The 15,176-nt window shown below is 52.3% G+C and overlaps 1 protein-coding gene across 3 annotated transcripts in view; it reads left to right on the top strand.

Annotated features, from left to right (window-relative positions):
• myom3 (myomesin 3) overlaps positions 1-15,176 on the top strand; it is a 53,045-nt gene that overhangs the window by 12,034 nt on the left and 25,835 nt on the right. For 2 of the 3 annotated variants that reach the window (XM_084702181.1, XM_084702183.1), the window contains exons 3-14: positions 47-151; positions 5,599-5,752; positions 5,923-6,080; positions 6,683-6,775; positions 7,100-7,188; positions 7,598-7,642; positions 8,092-8,232; positions 8,379-8,540; positions 10,363-10,504; positions 12,853-13,052; positions 13,634-13,687; positions 13,901-14,028. In XM_084702181.1, the coding sequence (XP_084558307.1) occupies positions 47-151; positions 5,599-5,752; positions 5,923-6,080; positions 6,683-6,775; positions 7,100-7,188; positions 7,598-7,642; positions 8,092-8,232; positions 8,379-8,540; positions 10,363-10,504; positions 12,853-13,052; positions 13,634-13,687; positions 13,901-14,028 (1,471 nt within the window). The remainder of the gene's footprint in view (positions 1-46; positions 152-5,598; positions 5,753-5,922; positions 6,081-6,682; positions 6,776-7,099; positions 7,189-7,597; positions 7,643-8,091; positions 8,233-8,378; positions 8,541-10,362; positions 10,505-12,852; positions 13,053-13,633; positions 13,688-13,900; positions 14,029-15,176) is intronic. The other variant, XM_084702182.1, reaches the window with a different exon arrangement.

Here is a 15,176-nt window from a genome sequence, read left to right as displayed (position 1 = left end):
CTGTCCCTCCCTGTTCCCTTCCCTCTCGCTCTCCTAATGACCCCAGTGACGAGGAGGCCTCCTATGCCGACTACTATCCCATAATCCCCGGAGACCTGATGTCCGTCAAAGAGATCCTGAACATCGGGAAGTTCCCCTGCAACAGAACATGGTACAGTCCACTCAGCCGCACTCACCAATCACAGCACAACTCCTGATGTTACTGACCAATCACAGCACAACGCCTGATGTAACTCACCAATCACAGCACAGCTCCTAATGTTACTGGCCAATCACAGCACAACCCATGATGTAACTCACCAATCACAGGTCTGCTCCTGATGTAACTCACCAATCAGAGCACAGCTCTTGATGTAACTCTATATTATATAGAGGACATTGCTCTGATCTCATCTAAATTCTTTTCTACTCTCATTGAGATGTAAATAGTCTTTGCAATGTTTCAAAGCAACAATGTTTCTCTCCCTCCCAGCCTATGTCTATGGTCATCACAGCTGGTACATCTTTCTTTCACCTCCCCATCCTGGCTGTCTTTTTCCTTTTCTCTCCTTCTCTTTCGCTCTCTATCTCCCTAGCTCTCTCTCCCTCCCACTCTCACACATCATCATCACAGTCCTCTTCAACCGCCAGAGCTTTATTAGGTGTGTTCGCAGTCGAACGCGCCTATTGATAAGTTTGGCTGAGTGACATCACATCCTGCCTGTGCAGCCAACCAGCTTCCAGATGTTTTTGTGAAAAGCAATCAGCGTTGTCCTGAAAGAGGGTTGGCAGGCGGAGGAAGTCCTGAAGGAGGGCGAGCAGGCAGAGGAAGTCCTGAAGGAGGGCGAGCAGGCAGAGGAAGGGGCCTCTCGCTGCCTGTCCTGCCCACAGACCCACGGAGGTGCTTCACGGCCAGCTGGGCCTCACATTGAACCATGTCTCAACAGGGCCTGAGCGGCTCCTCACCTCCAGCTCTCCTCCTCACCTCCAGCTTTCCTCCTCACCTCCAGCTTTCCTCCTCACCTCCAGCTTTCCTCCTCACCTCCAGCTTTCCTCCTCACCTCCAGCTCTCCTCCTCACCTCCAGCTTTCCTCCAGCTTTCCTCCTCACCTCCAGCTTTCCTCCTCACCTCCAGCTTTCCTCCTCACCTCCAGCTTTCCTCCTCACCTCCAGCTTTCCTCCTCACCTCCAGCTTTCCTCCTCGCCTCCAGTTTTCCTCCTCGCCTCCAGTTTTCCTCTTCACCTCCAGCTCTCCTCCTCACCTCCAGCTTTCCTCCAGCTTTCCTCCTCACCTCCAGCTTTCCTCCTCACCTCCAGCTTTCCTCCAGCTTTCCTCCTCACCTCCAGCTTTCCTCCTCACCTCCAGCTTTCCTCCTCACCTCCAGCTTTCCTCCTCACCTCCAGCTTTCCTCCTCGCCTCCAGTTTTCCTCCTCACCTCCAGCTTTCCTCCTCACCTCCAGCTCTCCTCCTCACCTCCAGCTTTCCTCCAGATTTCCTCCTCACCTCCAGCTTTCCTCCTCACCTCCAGCTTTCCTCCCCGCCTCCAGTTTTCCTCCTCACCTCCAGCTTTCCTCACAGTTTTTCCTCATCTTCCTTGAGCGTTTGGGTTAAGAAGCAGCTCTGTGCAACATGAAGCCCACTGTGTCGTTGCTTGAAAAAAAGGCAAATAAAGTTTGATTTGGTGTCACACGCCCCGTAATAATCCTCTGTGTGTGTGTGTATGTGTGTGTTGGATATGTGTTTGTGTGTGTTTCTACATGTTTCCAGCCCAGTTCCCGGCTGGTTCTTGTTGGTTTTATAACTGTGTTTCTCTGTTGTAGAGTTGGTGAATGTGACTTCCTTTGATCCTGTCTGACTGCGTTGTCTTTCTCTTCTCTCCAACATCAGACGTGTTTGTGAGTTCAGTCTAATACCAGACAGGATGTCAAACACAGCACGTAGGGGAGAGAGACATACAGAGAAAGGAGACGTGCAGAGAGGGGATCACAGATCACAGAAAGAAACGTGATATCGTTAGTGACAGCAGACCAGAGACACATTGTGACTCCTCCCTGCACGTCAGCGATGTACGGGGGGGTTGGAACCTGTGTCCTGTTGTTCTAAAGTCTCGTGCTCTTCTACTGAGCTGCAGCTCTCTGAAGGTCAGGCAGATCTGACTGTGTTGAGAGGAGCAGCTCTCTGAAGGTCAGGCAGATCTGACTGTGTTGAGAGGAGCAGCTCTCTGAAGGTCAGGCAGATCTGACTGTGTTGAGAGGAGCAGCTCTCTGAAGGTCAGGCAGATCTGACTGTGTTGAGAGGAGCAGCTCTCTGAAGGTCAGGCAGATCTGACTGTGTTGAGAGGAGCAGCTCTCTGAAGGTCAGGCAGATCTGACTGTGTTGAGAGGAGCAGCTCTCTGAAGGTCAGTCGCTTGCTGGAGCCTGCAGATTAACAAGCCTGCGCCTTGCCAACGTGTCCAGTCATACCTGGTCTTCCTAACGTACCCTCTCCTGACCCTTGACCCCTGCTGCCTGGCAGTCCTCTCAGCCTCGAGAAGGACTCTCCCACACCTTCCTGGCCTCACCTGCCAATCCCTCTGTATAATAATCACCTTATTGGCTTCACCTGAGAATCCCTTTGTATAATAATCACCTTATTGGCTTCACCTCTGAATCCCTCTGTCAGTAATCCCATTACAGCAGACATTAACAAGGTCGTTCTCCCTCTGAAGAGGATTTTTCTCTAGAAGACAGAAAACTGTTTCCCAGAAGAGAGGGGTGGGGGAGGAGGTGGGGGGGTGGAGGAGGAGAGAGGGTGTGGAAGGGGAGAGAGGGTGTGGAAGGGGAGAGAGGGGGTGGAGGAGGAGAGAGGGGGTAGAGGAGGAGAGAGGGGGTGGAGGAGGAGAGAGGGGGTGGATGGGGAGAGAGGGGGTGGATGGGGAGAGAGGGGGTGGAGGAGGAGAGAGCGGGTGGAGGATGGTCTTTGGGTTAATCAGAACAGTAGGGTTAGTCAGAATAGTTGGGTTAGGGTTAGTCAGAATAGTTGGGTTAGGGTTCGTCAGAACAGTTGGGTTAGGGTTGGTCAGAATAGTTTAGTTCGGGTTAGTCAGAATAGCTGGGTTCGGTGTCACTAAACAACAGGAGGGTGTTGTCTCTGGTGTCCCATCCTGTCCAGCAGTTTATGGACATGAGAAAGGTTATGTGGTTCTGCAGGAGTTTCTCTCCTCAGTGTGTGTGTGGTTCTCCAAGGAGCTTCTGCTGGAGTTTCTCTCCTCAGTGTGTGTTTGGTTCCTCAGGGAGGTCCTGAGAGAGACCCTGGTCTGCTCAGTGTGTGTTTGGTTCCTCAGGGAGGTCCTGAGAGAGACCCTGGTCTCCTCAGTGTGTGTTTGGTTCCTCAGGGAGGTCCTGAGAGAGACCCTGGTCTCCTCAGTGTGTGTTTGGTTCCTCAGGGAGGTCCTGAGAGAGACCCTGGTCTCCTCAGTGTGTGTTTGGTTCCTCAGGGAGGTCCTGAGAGAGACCCTGGTCTCCTCAGTGTGTGTTTGGTTCCTCAGGGAGGTCCTGAGAGAGACCCTGGTCTCCTCAGTGTGTGTTTGGTTCCTCAGGGAGGTCCTGAGAGAGACCCTGGTCTCCTCAGTGTGTGTTTGGTTCCTCAGGGAGGTCCTGAGAGAGACCCTGGTCTCCTCAGTGTGTGTTTGGTTCCTCAGGGAGGTCCTGAGAGAGACCCTGGTCTCCTCAGTGTGTGTTTGGTTCCTCAGGGAGGTCCTGAGAGAGACCCTGGTCTCCTCAGTGTGTGTTTGGTTCCTCAGGGAGGTCCTGAGAGAGACCCTGGTCTCCTCAGTGTGTGTTTGGTTCCTCAGGGAGGTCCTGAGAGAGACCCTGGTCTCCTCAGTGTGTGTTTGGTTCCTCAGGGAGGTCCTGAGAGAGACCCTGGTCTCCTCAGTGTGTGTTTGGTTCCTCAGGGAGGTCCTGAGAGAGACCCTGGTCTCCTCAGTGTGTGTTTGGTTCCTCAGGGAGGTCCTGAGAGAGACCCTGGTCTCCTCAGTGTGTGTTTGGTTCCTCAGGGAGGTCCTGAGAGAGACCCTGGTCTCCTCAGTGTGTGTTTGGTTCCTCAGGGAGGTCCTGAGAGAGACCCTGGTCTCCTCAGTGTGTGTTTGGTTCCTCAGGGAGGTCCTGAGAGAGACCCTGGTCTCCTCAGTGTGTGTTTGGTTCCTCAGGGAGGTCCTGAGAGAGACCCTGGTCTCCTCAGTGTGTGTTTGGTTCCTCAGGGAGGTCCTGAGAGAGACCCTGGTCTCCTCAGTGTGTGTTTGGTTCCTCAGGGAGGTCCTGAGAGAGACCCTGGTCTCCTCAGTGTGTGTTTGGTTCCTCAGGGAGGTCCTGAGAGAGACCCTGGTCTCCTCAGTGTGTGTTTGGTTCCTCAGGGAGGTCCTGAGAGAGACCCTGGTCTCCTCAGTGTGTGTTTGGTTCCTCAGGGAGGTCCTGAGAGAGACCCTGGTCTCCTCAGTGTGTGTTTGGTTCCTCAGGGAGGTCCTGAGAGAGACCCTGGTCTCCTCAGTGTGTGTTTGGTTCCTCAGGGAGGTCCTGAGAGAGACCCTGGTCTCCTCAGTGTGTGTTTGGTTCCTCAGGGAGGTCCTGAGAGAGACCCTGGTCTCCTCAGTGTGTGTTTGGTTCCTCAGGGAGGTCCTGAGAGAGACCCTGGTCTCCTCAGTGTGTGTTTGGTTCCTCAGGGAGGTCCTGAGAGAGACCCTGGTCTCCTCAGTGTGTGTTTGGTTCCTCAGGGAGGTCCTGAGAGAGACCCTGGTCTCCTCAGTGTGTGTTTGGTTCCTCAGGGAGTTCCTGAGAGAGACCCTGGTCTCCTCAGTGTGTGTTTGGTTCCTCAGGGAGGTCCTGAGAGAGACCCTGGTCTCCTCAGTGTGTGTTTGGTTCCTCAGGGAGGTCCTGAGAGAGACCCTGGTCTCCTCAGTGTGTGTTTGGTTCCTCAGGGAGGTCCTGAGAGAGACCCTGGTCTCCTCAGTGTGTGTTTGGTTCCTCAGGGAGGTCCTGAGAGAGACCCTGGTCTCCTCAGTGTGTGTTTGGTTCCTCAGGGAGGTCCTGAGAGAGACCCTGGTCTCCTCAGTGTGTGTTTGGTTCCTCAGGGAGGTCCTGAGAGAGACCCTGGTCTCCTCAGTGTGTGTTTGGTTCCTCAGGGAGGTCCTGAGAGAGACCCTGGTCTCCTCAGTGTGTGTTTGGTTCCTCAGGGAGGTCCTGAGAGAGACCCTGGTCTCCTCAGTGTGTGTTTGGTTCCTCAGGGAGGTCCTGAGAGAGACCCTGGTCTCCTCAGTGTGTGTTTGGTTCCTCAGGGAGGTCCTGAGAGAGACCCTGGTCTCCTCAGTGTGTGTTTGGTTCCTCAGGGAGGTCCTGAGAGAGACCCTGGTCTCCTCAGTGTGTGTTTGGTTCCTCAGGGAGGTCCTGAGAGAGACCCTGGTCTCCTCAGTGTGTGTTTGGTTCCTCAGGGAGGTCCTGAGAGAGACCCTGGTCTCCTCAGTGTGTGTTTGGTTCCTCAGGGAGGTCCTGAGAGAGACCCTGGTCTCCTCAGTGTGTGTTTGGTTCCTCAGGGAGGTCCTGAGAGAGACCCTGGTCTCCTCAGTGTGTGTTTGGTTCCTCAGGGAGGTCCTGAGAGAGACGCTGGCAGAAGATGGACAGCATCACAGGGACAAGTGGACCCTGTTTGGGAACGAGGCAGAGAAGGTGGAGGTGGAAGTCATCAGGAACCAACAGCAAGTACGCAAGAGAGTGGACCGCCAAGCGCTGCGCCGACAGGTACCTGTCTTACCTCCTCCCAGTCCAGTCTACCTTGCTGTCTGTCTGTCTGTCTGTCTGTGTACCTGTTTGTATTTCTGACTGTTTGTCTATCTGTCTGTCTACCTGTCTGTTTGTCTTACTGCTTCTGTCTACCCTGCCTGTCTGACGTCTGATGTGTGTGTATCCAGGCAGAGCAGAAGGCATCTCTCCACCTGCAGTTTCTGGAGGACCTGAGCCAGAAGCCTCCGGCCTTCTCCGTACCCCTGAGGGCTCACTCTGTCTGGGAAGGCATGGGGGTCACCCTGTCCTGCACCCTGCAGGGCCACCCCGCCCCCTGCCTCACCTGGTGGGTACACACCTGGACACACACAACTGGTCACACCTGTACTCACACGCCTGCACACACACCTGCACACACACCTGGACACACGTGTACACACACACATGAACACACACGCCTTTACACACACCTGGACACATCTGGACACACACACCTGGAAACCCCTCTATACACCTGGACACACACACTGTACACACACCTGGACAGAGACTGAAGAGATGAGAGACTGACAGGAGGTGTGGGTTCACCTGAGTGGTGATCCAGGTGACCTGAGTGGTGATCCTGGTGACCTGAGTGGTGATCCTGGTGACCTGAGTGGTGATCCTGGTGACCTGAGTGGTGATCCTGGTGACCTGAGTGGTGATCCTGGTGACCTGAGTGGTGATCCTGGTGACCTGAGTGGTGATCCTGGTGACCTGAGTGGTGATCCTGGTGACCTGAGTGGTGATCCTGGTGACCTGAGTGGTGATCCTGGTGACCTGAGTGGTGATCCAGGTGACCTGAGTGGTGATCCTGGTGACCTGAGTGGTGATCCTGGTGAGGGGACAAGGATGGATCTCTCTCATGTGTGTGTGTGTGTGTGTGTGTGTGTGTGTGTGTGTGTGCAGGTACAAGGATGGAGAGCCACTGAATGCTTACAGGCAGCCATGGAACCACAAGCTGCTGCAGAAGTTTGGACTGAACTCTCTGGAGATCAGGAGGTGAATCAGGGGGCACACAGACAGACAGACAGACCGACACACAGACATGCAGATAGACAGACATGCAGATAGACAGACATGCAGACAGCCATGCAGACAGACAGACAGACATGCAGACAGACATGCAGACAGACATGCAGACAGCTATGCAGACAGACAGATACACAGACAGACAGACAGACATGCAGACAGACAGACAGACGGACAGATAGACAGGCAGATGGACAGACAAGCGGACAAGCAGGCAGGCAGACAAGCAGACAGACAGGCAGGCAGACAAGCAGACAGACAGACAGGCACACTGACCGTCTGTCCTGTCTCCAGATGTTCTGCAGAGGATGCTGGGGAGTACAAGGTGGTGGCCACGAGCATTCTGGGAGAAGCTTCCACCTCTGCTACCCTGGTGGTCAACTGTGAGCTCCTCCTCTTCCTCCTCTACCTCCTCCTCTTCCTCCACTTCTTCCTCCACTTCTTCCTCCTCCTCTTCTACCTCCTCTTCCTCTTCTTCCTCCTCTTCTACCTCCTTTTCCTCCTCCTCTTCCTCCACTTCCTCCTCCTCCTCTTCCTGTGTGTGTGTGTAAGGGAGGGAGGAGGCAGAGGATGAGGAGAGGAGGAGGGAGAGGAGGAAGAGGGAGGAAGGAGGGATTACTAAGACTTCAAGCACCCTGCATGTTTCTCTGCATGGTCCTCTCCTACGATTGTTAAAAATATGTTAAAGGGAATATTAGATGTGACAGATTACATAAATGTGGCACTGCTGGTGTTGACTCTTCCTCTCTCTCTCCCTCCGCCTCTCTCCCTCCCCCTCCCCCCATCCTCCAGCCCACCAGGCAGTGGAGGCAGGACTGCAGCACTCCTGGACCCCTGGCAAGTCTCACTGTCGTCTAATGAAAATTCTCTTTTTTCATTTCTTCTTCCTAGTTTTGAAGTTTCCTTTTCCTCTTGTGAGTGCTGCAGGGTTGGGGGGGGGAAAGAGGGAGCTGGGGGGGGTGGCTGGGGGGGAGAGGGAGCTGGGGGGGAGAGGGGGCTGGGGGGGAGAGGGGGCTGGGAGGAGATGGGAGGGGAGGTGACGAGGGGGGAGGGTGTTGTAGACAGTCTTGCTCCAGCAGGAATGCTCTGGTGTTCATCTTTCTGGTTCTCTCTCATGGTGTCACTCTTCTTTGTTGGTTCTCCTCTTCTTCTTCCATCACTTCCCACCTCCTCTCCTTCCCCACCTCCTCCTTCTTCTCTCCTTCCCTCTTCCACCTCCTCCTCCCCTCATCTCACTCTCCCTCCTCCTCCTCTCCATTTTCCTCCTCCCCATCCTCCTGCTCTAGTTCCTGTGGCGGAGGTGGAGGCTGGGTTTCGGATGTGCTTCGGCCCGTCCTGGGTGAAGGAGGGCGACTCTCTCGCCCTGCAGGTGACCTTCTCCTCTGCCCTGCTGCCCTTCCAGCAAGACCTGCTCTGGTGCAGAGATGGTGAGGGGGCTGTCTAGTGTGTGTTTGTGTGTGTGTATGGATGTGTTTGGATGTGTGTGTGCGTGTATGTGTGTATACATGGTCTCCACAGTCTCCAGTAGTCCACAGTGGTGGTGTTTCTGAGCGGTATGTTTGATTGGCTCCAGGGGTGCAGCTGCGTGCTTCCAGCCGGGTGGAGCTCGAGACATCCCTGCACGGGGCCTCCCTCACCCTGCAGGGGGTGCAGAAGGAGCAGGAGGGCTGCTACTCCGTGCGCCTGCAGACCAGGGAGGGGCTGAAGGAACACAGGGCCTATGTCTGTGTCAGAGGTCAGGGCTGCTGGCTGGGAGGAGCCTGGAGCTCACACACACCCACACCCACACACACACACACACGTACACACACACATACACACACATACACTGAAGCACTTAAACGTCCACATGCAAATCTCTATACAAACTTTCACCCAGTAGAATGTGTTAATGTCTCCAGTGCTGTAGGCCCAGCTGTCTAGTTACAGGGTTCAGAACTCATGCAGCCAGAGGGGGTCATTAGGAACCTGGGTTTCCACCGAAAGAATTTGCATCACAAGTAGGACGGAGACTGTAGCTGAGTTTGGCTTAAAGCCTGAGAGAGAGGAGAGAGAGGAGGGAGAGGAGGGGGAGAGAGGGGGAGGGGACGAGAGATGGGGGGGAGAGGAGGGAGAAAGAAAGAGAATTGATAGGAATGGAGGGAGGAAGAGAGACAAAGGGGGAGAGGGGGGAGGAGAGAGATGAACTGAGCGAGGAAAGAAAGGAGAATAAAGCAGAGAGGGAGGAAGTAAAGGATGATGGGATTAGAGGAGGGAAGAAGGAGATGAGGAGGAGAGAAGAGATTGGGGAGAGGAGGGAGGAGGGGGAGGGGAGAGAGGCTAGAGACTGGAACAGCTCAACAGGAAGAGTGATCCTTCCTCAGTAATGCTCTCATCTTCATCCTTGTCTTCTGTGTTCCCTCACTGGTACTACTCATCATCTGGGACACACACACACATACACACACACGTTTACCAGTTATAAAAAAGAGAGAGAGAGAGAGAGAGAGGGGGGAGAGAGAGAGAAAGAGAGAGAGAGAAAGAGAGAGGGGGGGAGAGAGAGAGAGAGACAGAGAGAGAGAGAGAGGGGGGGAGAGAGAGACAGAGAGACAGAGAGAGAGAGAAGAGAAGACAGACAGACAGAGTGTGAAGGAGAGATTAATTTGTCATCTGGTCTAATCTTTTGTTGATGAAACATGAATGTTGTCCTGAGCCTTGAGGAAACTTTGGGAATATAAGAACAAGTCACATCTCAACTCCTCAATCCTCAGAACGTTCCTCCCTGTCTGGACCTGCCAGTCTCTCTTCCACTCCTCTCCTCTCTGTCTGTCTTTCACAGCCTCTCCCTCTCTCTTCTCAGCTCACAGTGAATCATGCAGTTCAGTTGAACTGTTCATCTCTGGTGTGTGTGTGTGTGGCTTTTAATTGACATGTTTTAGATGACATTAACTGAATTGTTTTGACTTCTGCCTCTCATGCTCTCTCCTCCCCCATCTCCCTCCCTGCTTATCTCTCTCTCCTCCCCCATCTCCCTCCCTGCTTATCTCTCTCTCCTCCCCCATCTCCCTCCCTGCTTATCTCTCTCTCTCCTCCCCCATCTCCCTCCCTGCTTATCTCTCTCTCTCCTCCCCCATCTCCCTCCCTGCTTATCTCTCTCTCCTCCCCCATCTCCCTCCCTGCTTATCTCTCTCTCCTCCCCCATCTCCCTCCCTGCTTATCTCTCTCTCCTCCCCCATCTCCCTCCCTGCTTATCTCTCTCTCCTTTCCCATCTCCCTCCCTGCTTATCTCCCACTTTCTCTCTTTCCTTCCCTCTCACCCTCTCTCTTTGCCTCCTGCCTATCTCCCTCCCTCTCCGTCCCGGCCTCTCTCTCCTCCCCCATCTCTCCTTTCTCCCCCTCCTTCTCTCTTTCCCCCCTCATCTCTCCTTCTCTTTCCTCCACCCTCCCTCTCTCTCTCCCCGCTCTCTCCATCCCTCTCTCTTCAATTTTTCCAACACTCTCTCTCCTCCCCCCTCTCCAACCATCCCTCTCTCCTACCCCCTCTCCCACCATCCCTCCCCACTCTCTCCTCCCCCCAGATGCTTCTTCGGTGGTCCCCGGGGGGCCAGGTGCCCCTCTCTGCCTCCAGGTGTCGGATGTCAACAGGGACTACGTGTTCCTCACCTGGCAGCCTCCCAGTGCTGACGGCTCCAGCCCTGTGGAGGGATACTTCATTGAGAGGTAGGGGTGATCAGGCTGGTGGAGGGATACTAGATGTAGGGAAGGGGCAATTCTGGACAGATTATAGATGGTGTTTATTTAAACCGAACACCGTAAACAAGCTTGTTGAGTCCTAACCTGATAGATGGAGTCTAGGGGAGGCTGGATTAGACCCAGATGGGGCTGTAAGACACAGCAGGCCCAGCACTCCGCAGGGACATGCTTCTTATCACACCTGGACACCTGCTCCAGAACACAAACACCAACCACATTACTCACAACCTGTGAATGTGTGTGTGTGTGTTTACAGCAGGTGTGTGTTTACAGTAGATGTGTGTGTATGAAGTAGGTTTGTGTTTACAGTAAGTGTGTGTTTGTACAGTATGTGTGTGAGTGTGTATACAGTAGGTGTATGTGTGTGTGTGTGCAGTTGGTGTGTGTTTGTGTACAGTAAGTTTGTGTGCAGTAAGTGTATTTGTGTGTGTACTGTACGTGTGTGTGCAGTAGGTGTATATGTGTGTGTACAGTACATGTGTGTGTGTGTGTGAGTGCAGAAGGTGTGTGTGTGTGTAGTGCCAAACCAGCAGACAAAGACTCTTTTACTTTCCAGTTTCCTAGCAACAGCCGTACACAGGTAGTAGCATTCGGGCTCAGGTGGCTTCACCCTAACCCCCGTCGCTAGGCGCCCCGTCGCTAGGCGCCCCGTCGCTAGGCGCCCCGTCGCTAGGCGCCCCGTCGCTAGGCGCCCCGTCGCTAGGCGCCCCGTCGCTAGGCGCCCCGTCGCTAGGCGCCAGGCATGAGGCTTGATGCTGGAATGTATCCACATCTAACATGTTATTAACACTGTTATCAACATTATCATCAACATGTTATTAGCGCTGTGATCAACATTATCATCAACATGTTATTAGCACTGTGATCAACATTATCATCAACATGTTATTAGCACTGTGATCAACATTATCATCAACATGTTATTAGCACTGTTATCAACATTATCATCAACATGTTATTAGCACTGTTATCAACATTGTTATCAACTGAATTATCCACATTATTATCCACATTATTAGTAGGGCTGTGAAATGATTAAAATTTGTTATCAAATTAATCACAGGTTTCTGTGGATTAATCATGATTAATCACATATTACCGATTTTCCGATTTTTTGTCATTAGTGTGCGTCTTTGATTTTACGTGTGCTCAAGCACTCCTAATATTTTTTAAATATTTTCTTAAATATATTGTTTATTATCATTTGATGCTGGTAGTTCATGAAGAAAGGGACATCCTTAGTTTTTTCATTCAATATTTTGCATAATAATATTTAAATGTATTAATTGTTATCCAGTGAAATTAGGGATTTATATTAGCAAGGGGGTTTACGTTTAGCACTTTTGCAAGGCACTGTATTCATGTCACATTCTCATTGGGGGCTGAGCACCCCTAAAGGTCTGATCCTAGAATCGGCCCTGCAACGCACCATATAAGCTTGAGTTTAAATACATTATTTAATGTGACATTACGTACTGTACATGCAAGTCTTAGCTAAATGACTTAAATGTATGATGCACTTTTCGATCAGTCCTCCGACACCACAACACGATACTTGCCGAGTATAACAGCGCAACAGCTCAAACACAGGCAGGGATACAGTAGCAACGCTAGTGCTAAATAAGTATTTAGCTGCTGGGCTCCATGACGCCGGGTAAGAAGGGCTAGTGAAACTGCTCACCAAAAGAACGAAGGGGCACCCACTTGTCTGGCAGATTAAGACATGTTCGTAGGAACCTAGCGAAAAATATCCTAAACTTTCCAAGACTTTTAGCTAGGTTTATAGGTACCTAGCGAAAAATAGCCTCAACTTTCCTAGACTACGGTACTTATGCTGAAGGAAAGCTGATATCGCGGTCTTACTAGAACGTCGTATCTATGCGTTGTTGCTAACGTGTGCACCCAATGAATTCAAAATTTGTAGGTCGCACATGCGCGAGTGCTTGTAAAAAATGCTCGCACTGTCTCAAAAACTGGTCGCAAAATGCGACCATTTGGTTGCAGTCTGGAGCCTTGCCGCAGAGTGTACATATCACTTTGGTTTTATTGGATGTTCCATCTTAGTTTTTTTGGAATTCAAACTTCTCATCCAGAAGTTGCAGATTGGGTGGAATTGTGGTAATATTACGTGAAATGCGTTAAACAAAAATAACGAATTAATCCTGTAATTTAATCATAACGCGTTATTTTTCACAGCCTTAATTATTAGCCACATTATTATCCACATTATTAGCCACATTATTATCCACATTATTAGCCACATTATTATCCACATTGTTAGTAACATTATCCCTCCCTTCCTCCTCCCCCCCCAGGTGTGTGGTGGGCTTGGGCCAGTGGAGCAGGTGTAACTCTCAGGTCCAGAGGTTGTGCTGCTATCCTGTGATTGGTCTACAGGACAACACTATCTACCAGTTCAGAGTGTGTGCTGTCAACCAATCAGGTGTGGGCCGCGCCTCCAAGCCCACTGACCCAGTCATCACCACTGACCCCCTCGAACCCTCGAGGACCATGGGTAATACTAGTGTGTGCATGTGGTGTGTGTGTGTGGTGTGTGTGTGTGTGTGTGTGCATGTGGTGTGTGTGTGTGTGTGTGAGAGAGAGAGAGAGAGAGAGAGAGAGAGACAGAGATCAGAGGAACAGATGGGGCACTAGTTTGATACCATGGATCATTAGACACACATAAAGACAGGTCTGGCTCTAACCTGCTGTGTCTCTCTATCTCTCTAACCTGCTCTCTCTCTCTCTCTCTCTCATTATCTCTCTTTATCTCTCCCTCTGTCATCCCTCTCCACCTACTGCCCTCCCCCCTCTCACTTTTCTCCTCTCACCTCCTCTTCTCTCTCTGTTTCTCTCTTCCCTCCCTTCTACCTCATCTCCTCGCCCCCTCTCTCTCTCTTCCCCTCCCTCCTCACCTGCCCCTCTCTCTCTTCTCCTCCCTCCTCACCTGCCCCCTCTCTCTTCCCCTCCCTACTCACCTGCCCCCTCTCTCTCTCTTCTCCTCCCTCCTCACCTGCCCCCTCTCTCTTCCCCTCCCTCCTCACCTGCCCCCTCTCTCTCTCTTCTCCTCCCTCCTCACCTGCCCCCTCTCTACAGTGGTGAAGGTAGACAGAGGGAGAGAGATCATCATCACCAAGGACCAATTAGAAGGTGAGCTGAGCAGTTTCCAATCCTCACACGCCTGGACACTGGAACAGGCTGGGTATCAACATGGTCACTGCTGCACTAGTGGTGGTGCCACTCAGAGCAGGGAGCATGGTGTTCCAACATTGCTTGATAATCAGAGCTGAGTTTCACAGTCCTCAGTCCTGAAGTCTTCAGTGCTCAGTACTCCTCTCACCCCTCCCTCCCTCTCTCCCCCAGGTCAGGTTCGTGTGCCCCTCCCTCCCACAGGTGTGTATGCCTGTGATGTCAGCGACACCTACCTGGTGCTGAGCTGGGCGGAGCCAGATCCGCGCGGACGAGAGACACTCACCTACTATGTGGAGAGAGTGAGTCTCTCACAGACACACACACACAGGGTATAGCTTAGTGGTGGAGCTGTTCACAGCAGATCATGAGGTTGAAGGTTCAAAACCCCCTGTACAGTTTGGTTAAAATCGTCCGCTAAGAAAATAGAAACCTTGAGTCTGCTTGTCAGTCTGGTGAGATTATTTGTACTGCAGCTGAAATATATTTTCTGTTAGTGGAGAACTCCTCTTTCTTTTAAGTTCATTTCAGTTAAATTGAAAAAAGGTAAAATAAAAAGTTTGAAAGGACAGTTTTCAGTGAGAATGAAAGCGCTGGAAAGGATGGGTACAGCTCAGTGGTTGGAGCATCAATGAAGAGGTGGCAGGTTCAAATCCCCCTTTGTACATGTAGATGAAACAGCTTCAAACAGGTTCAAATCCCCCTCTGTACATGTAGATGAAACAGCTTCAAACAGGTTCAAATCCCCCTCTGTACATGGAAATGAAACAGCTTCAAACAGGTTCAAATCCCCCTCTGTACATGTAGATGAAACAGCTTCAAACAGGTTCAAATCCCCCTCTGTACATGTACATGAAACAGCTTCAAACAGGTTCAAATCCTATATACCCCCTCCACCCACCCCATATACCCCCTCCATCCACCCCATATATCCCCTCCACCTACCCATATACCCCCTCCATCCACCCCATATACCCCCTCTACCCTCCACCCACCCCCTATACCCCCTCCTCCCACCCACCCCATATACCCCCCTCCATCCACCCCATATAACCCCTCCATCCACCCCATATAACCCCTCCACCCTCTGCCCCACCCACCTCCACCCACCCCATATACCCCCTCCACCCACCCCATATACCCCCTCTACCCACCCCAAATACCCCCTCTACCCTCCACCCACCCCATATACCCCCTCCACCCTCTGCCCCACCCACCTCCACCTACCCCACATACCCCCTCTACCCTCCACCCACCCCATATACCCCCTCCACCCACCCCATATACCTCCTCCACCCCCCCCACATCCACCCCCCCGCATCACCCCCCTCCCTCCAGCAGCTTAGGGATCCAATAAGGAAGAGGAAGTGCAGCAAACTGCCACAGGAAAGAGATTTTATTGCACTTTCATGAGTTGTCCCCCTCCCTCACCCATGTCCCTCCCCTCCCT

The sequence above is a fragment of the Hypomesus nipponensis genome, chromosome 2, assembly GCF_054491055.1.
Source record: "Hypomesus nipponensis isolate SF chromosome 2, ASM5449105v1, whole genome shotgun sequence".
Classification (NCBI taxonomy): Eukaryota; Metazoa; Chordata; class Actinopteri; order Osmeriformes; family Osmeridae; genus Hypomesus; species Hypomesus nipponensis.
The sequence above is the reverse complement of the archived record's forward strand: the minus strand, read 5'-3'. Positions and strand labels throughout refer to the sequence as shown.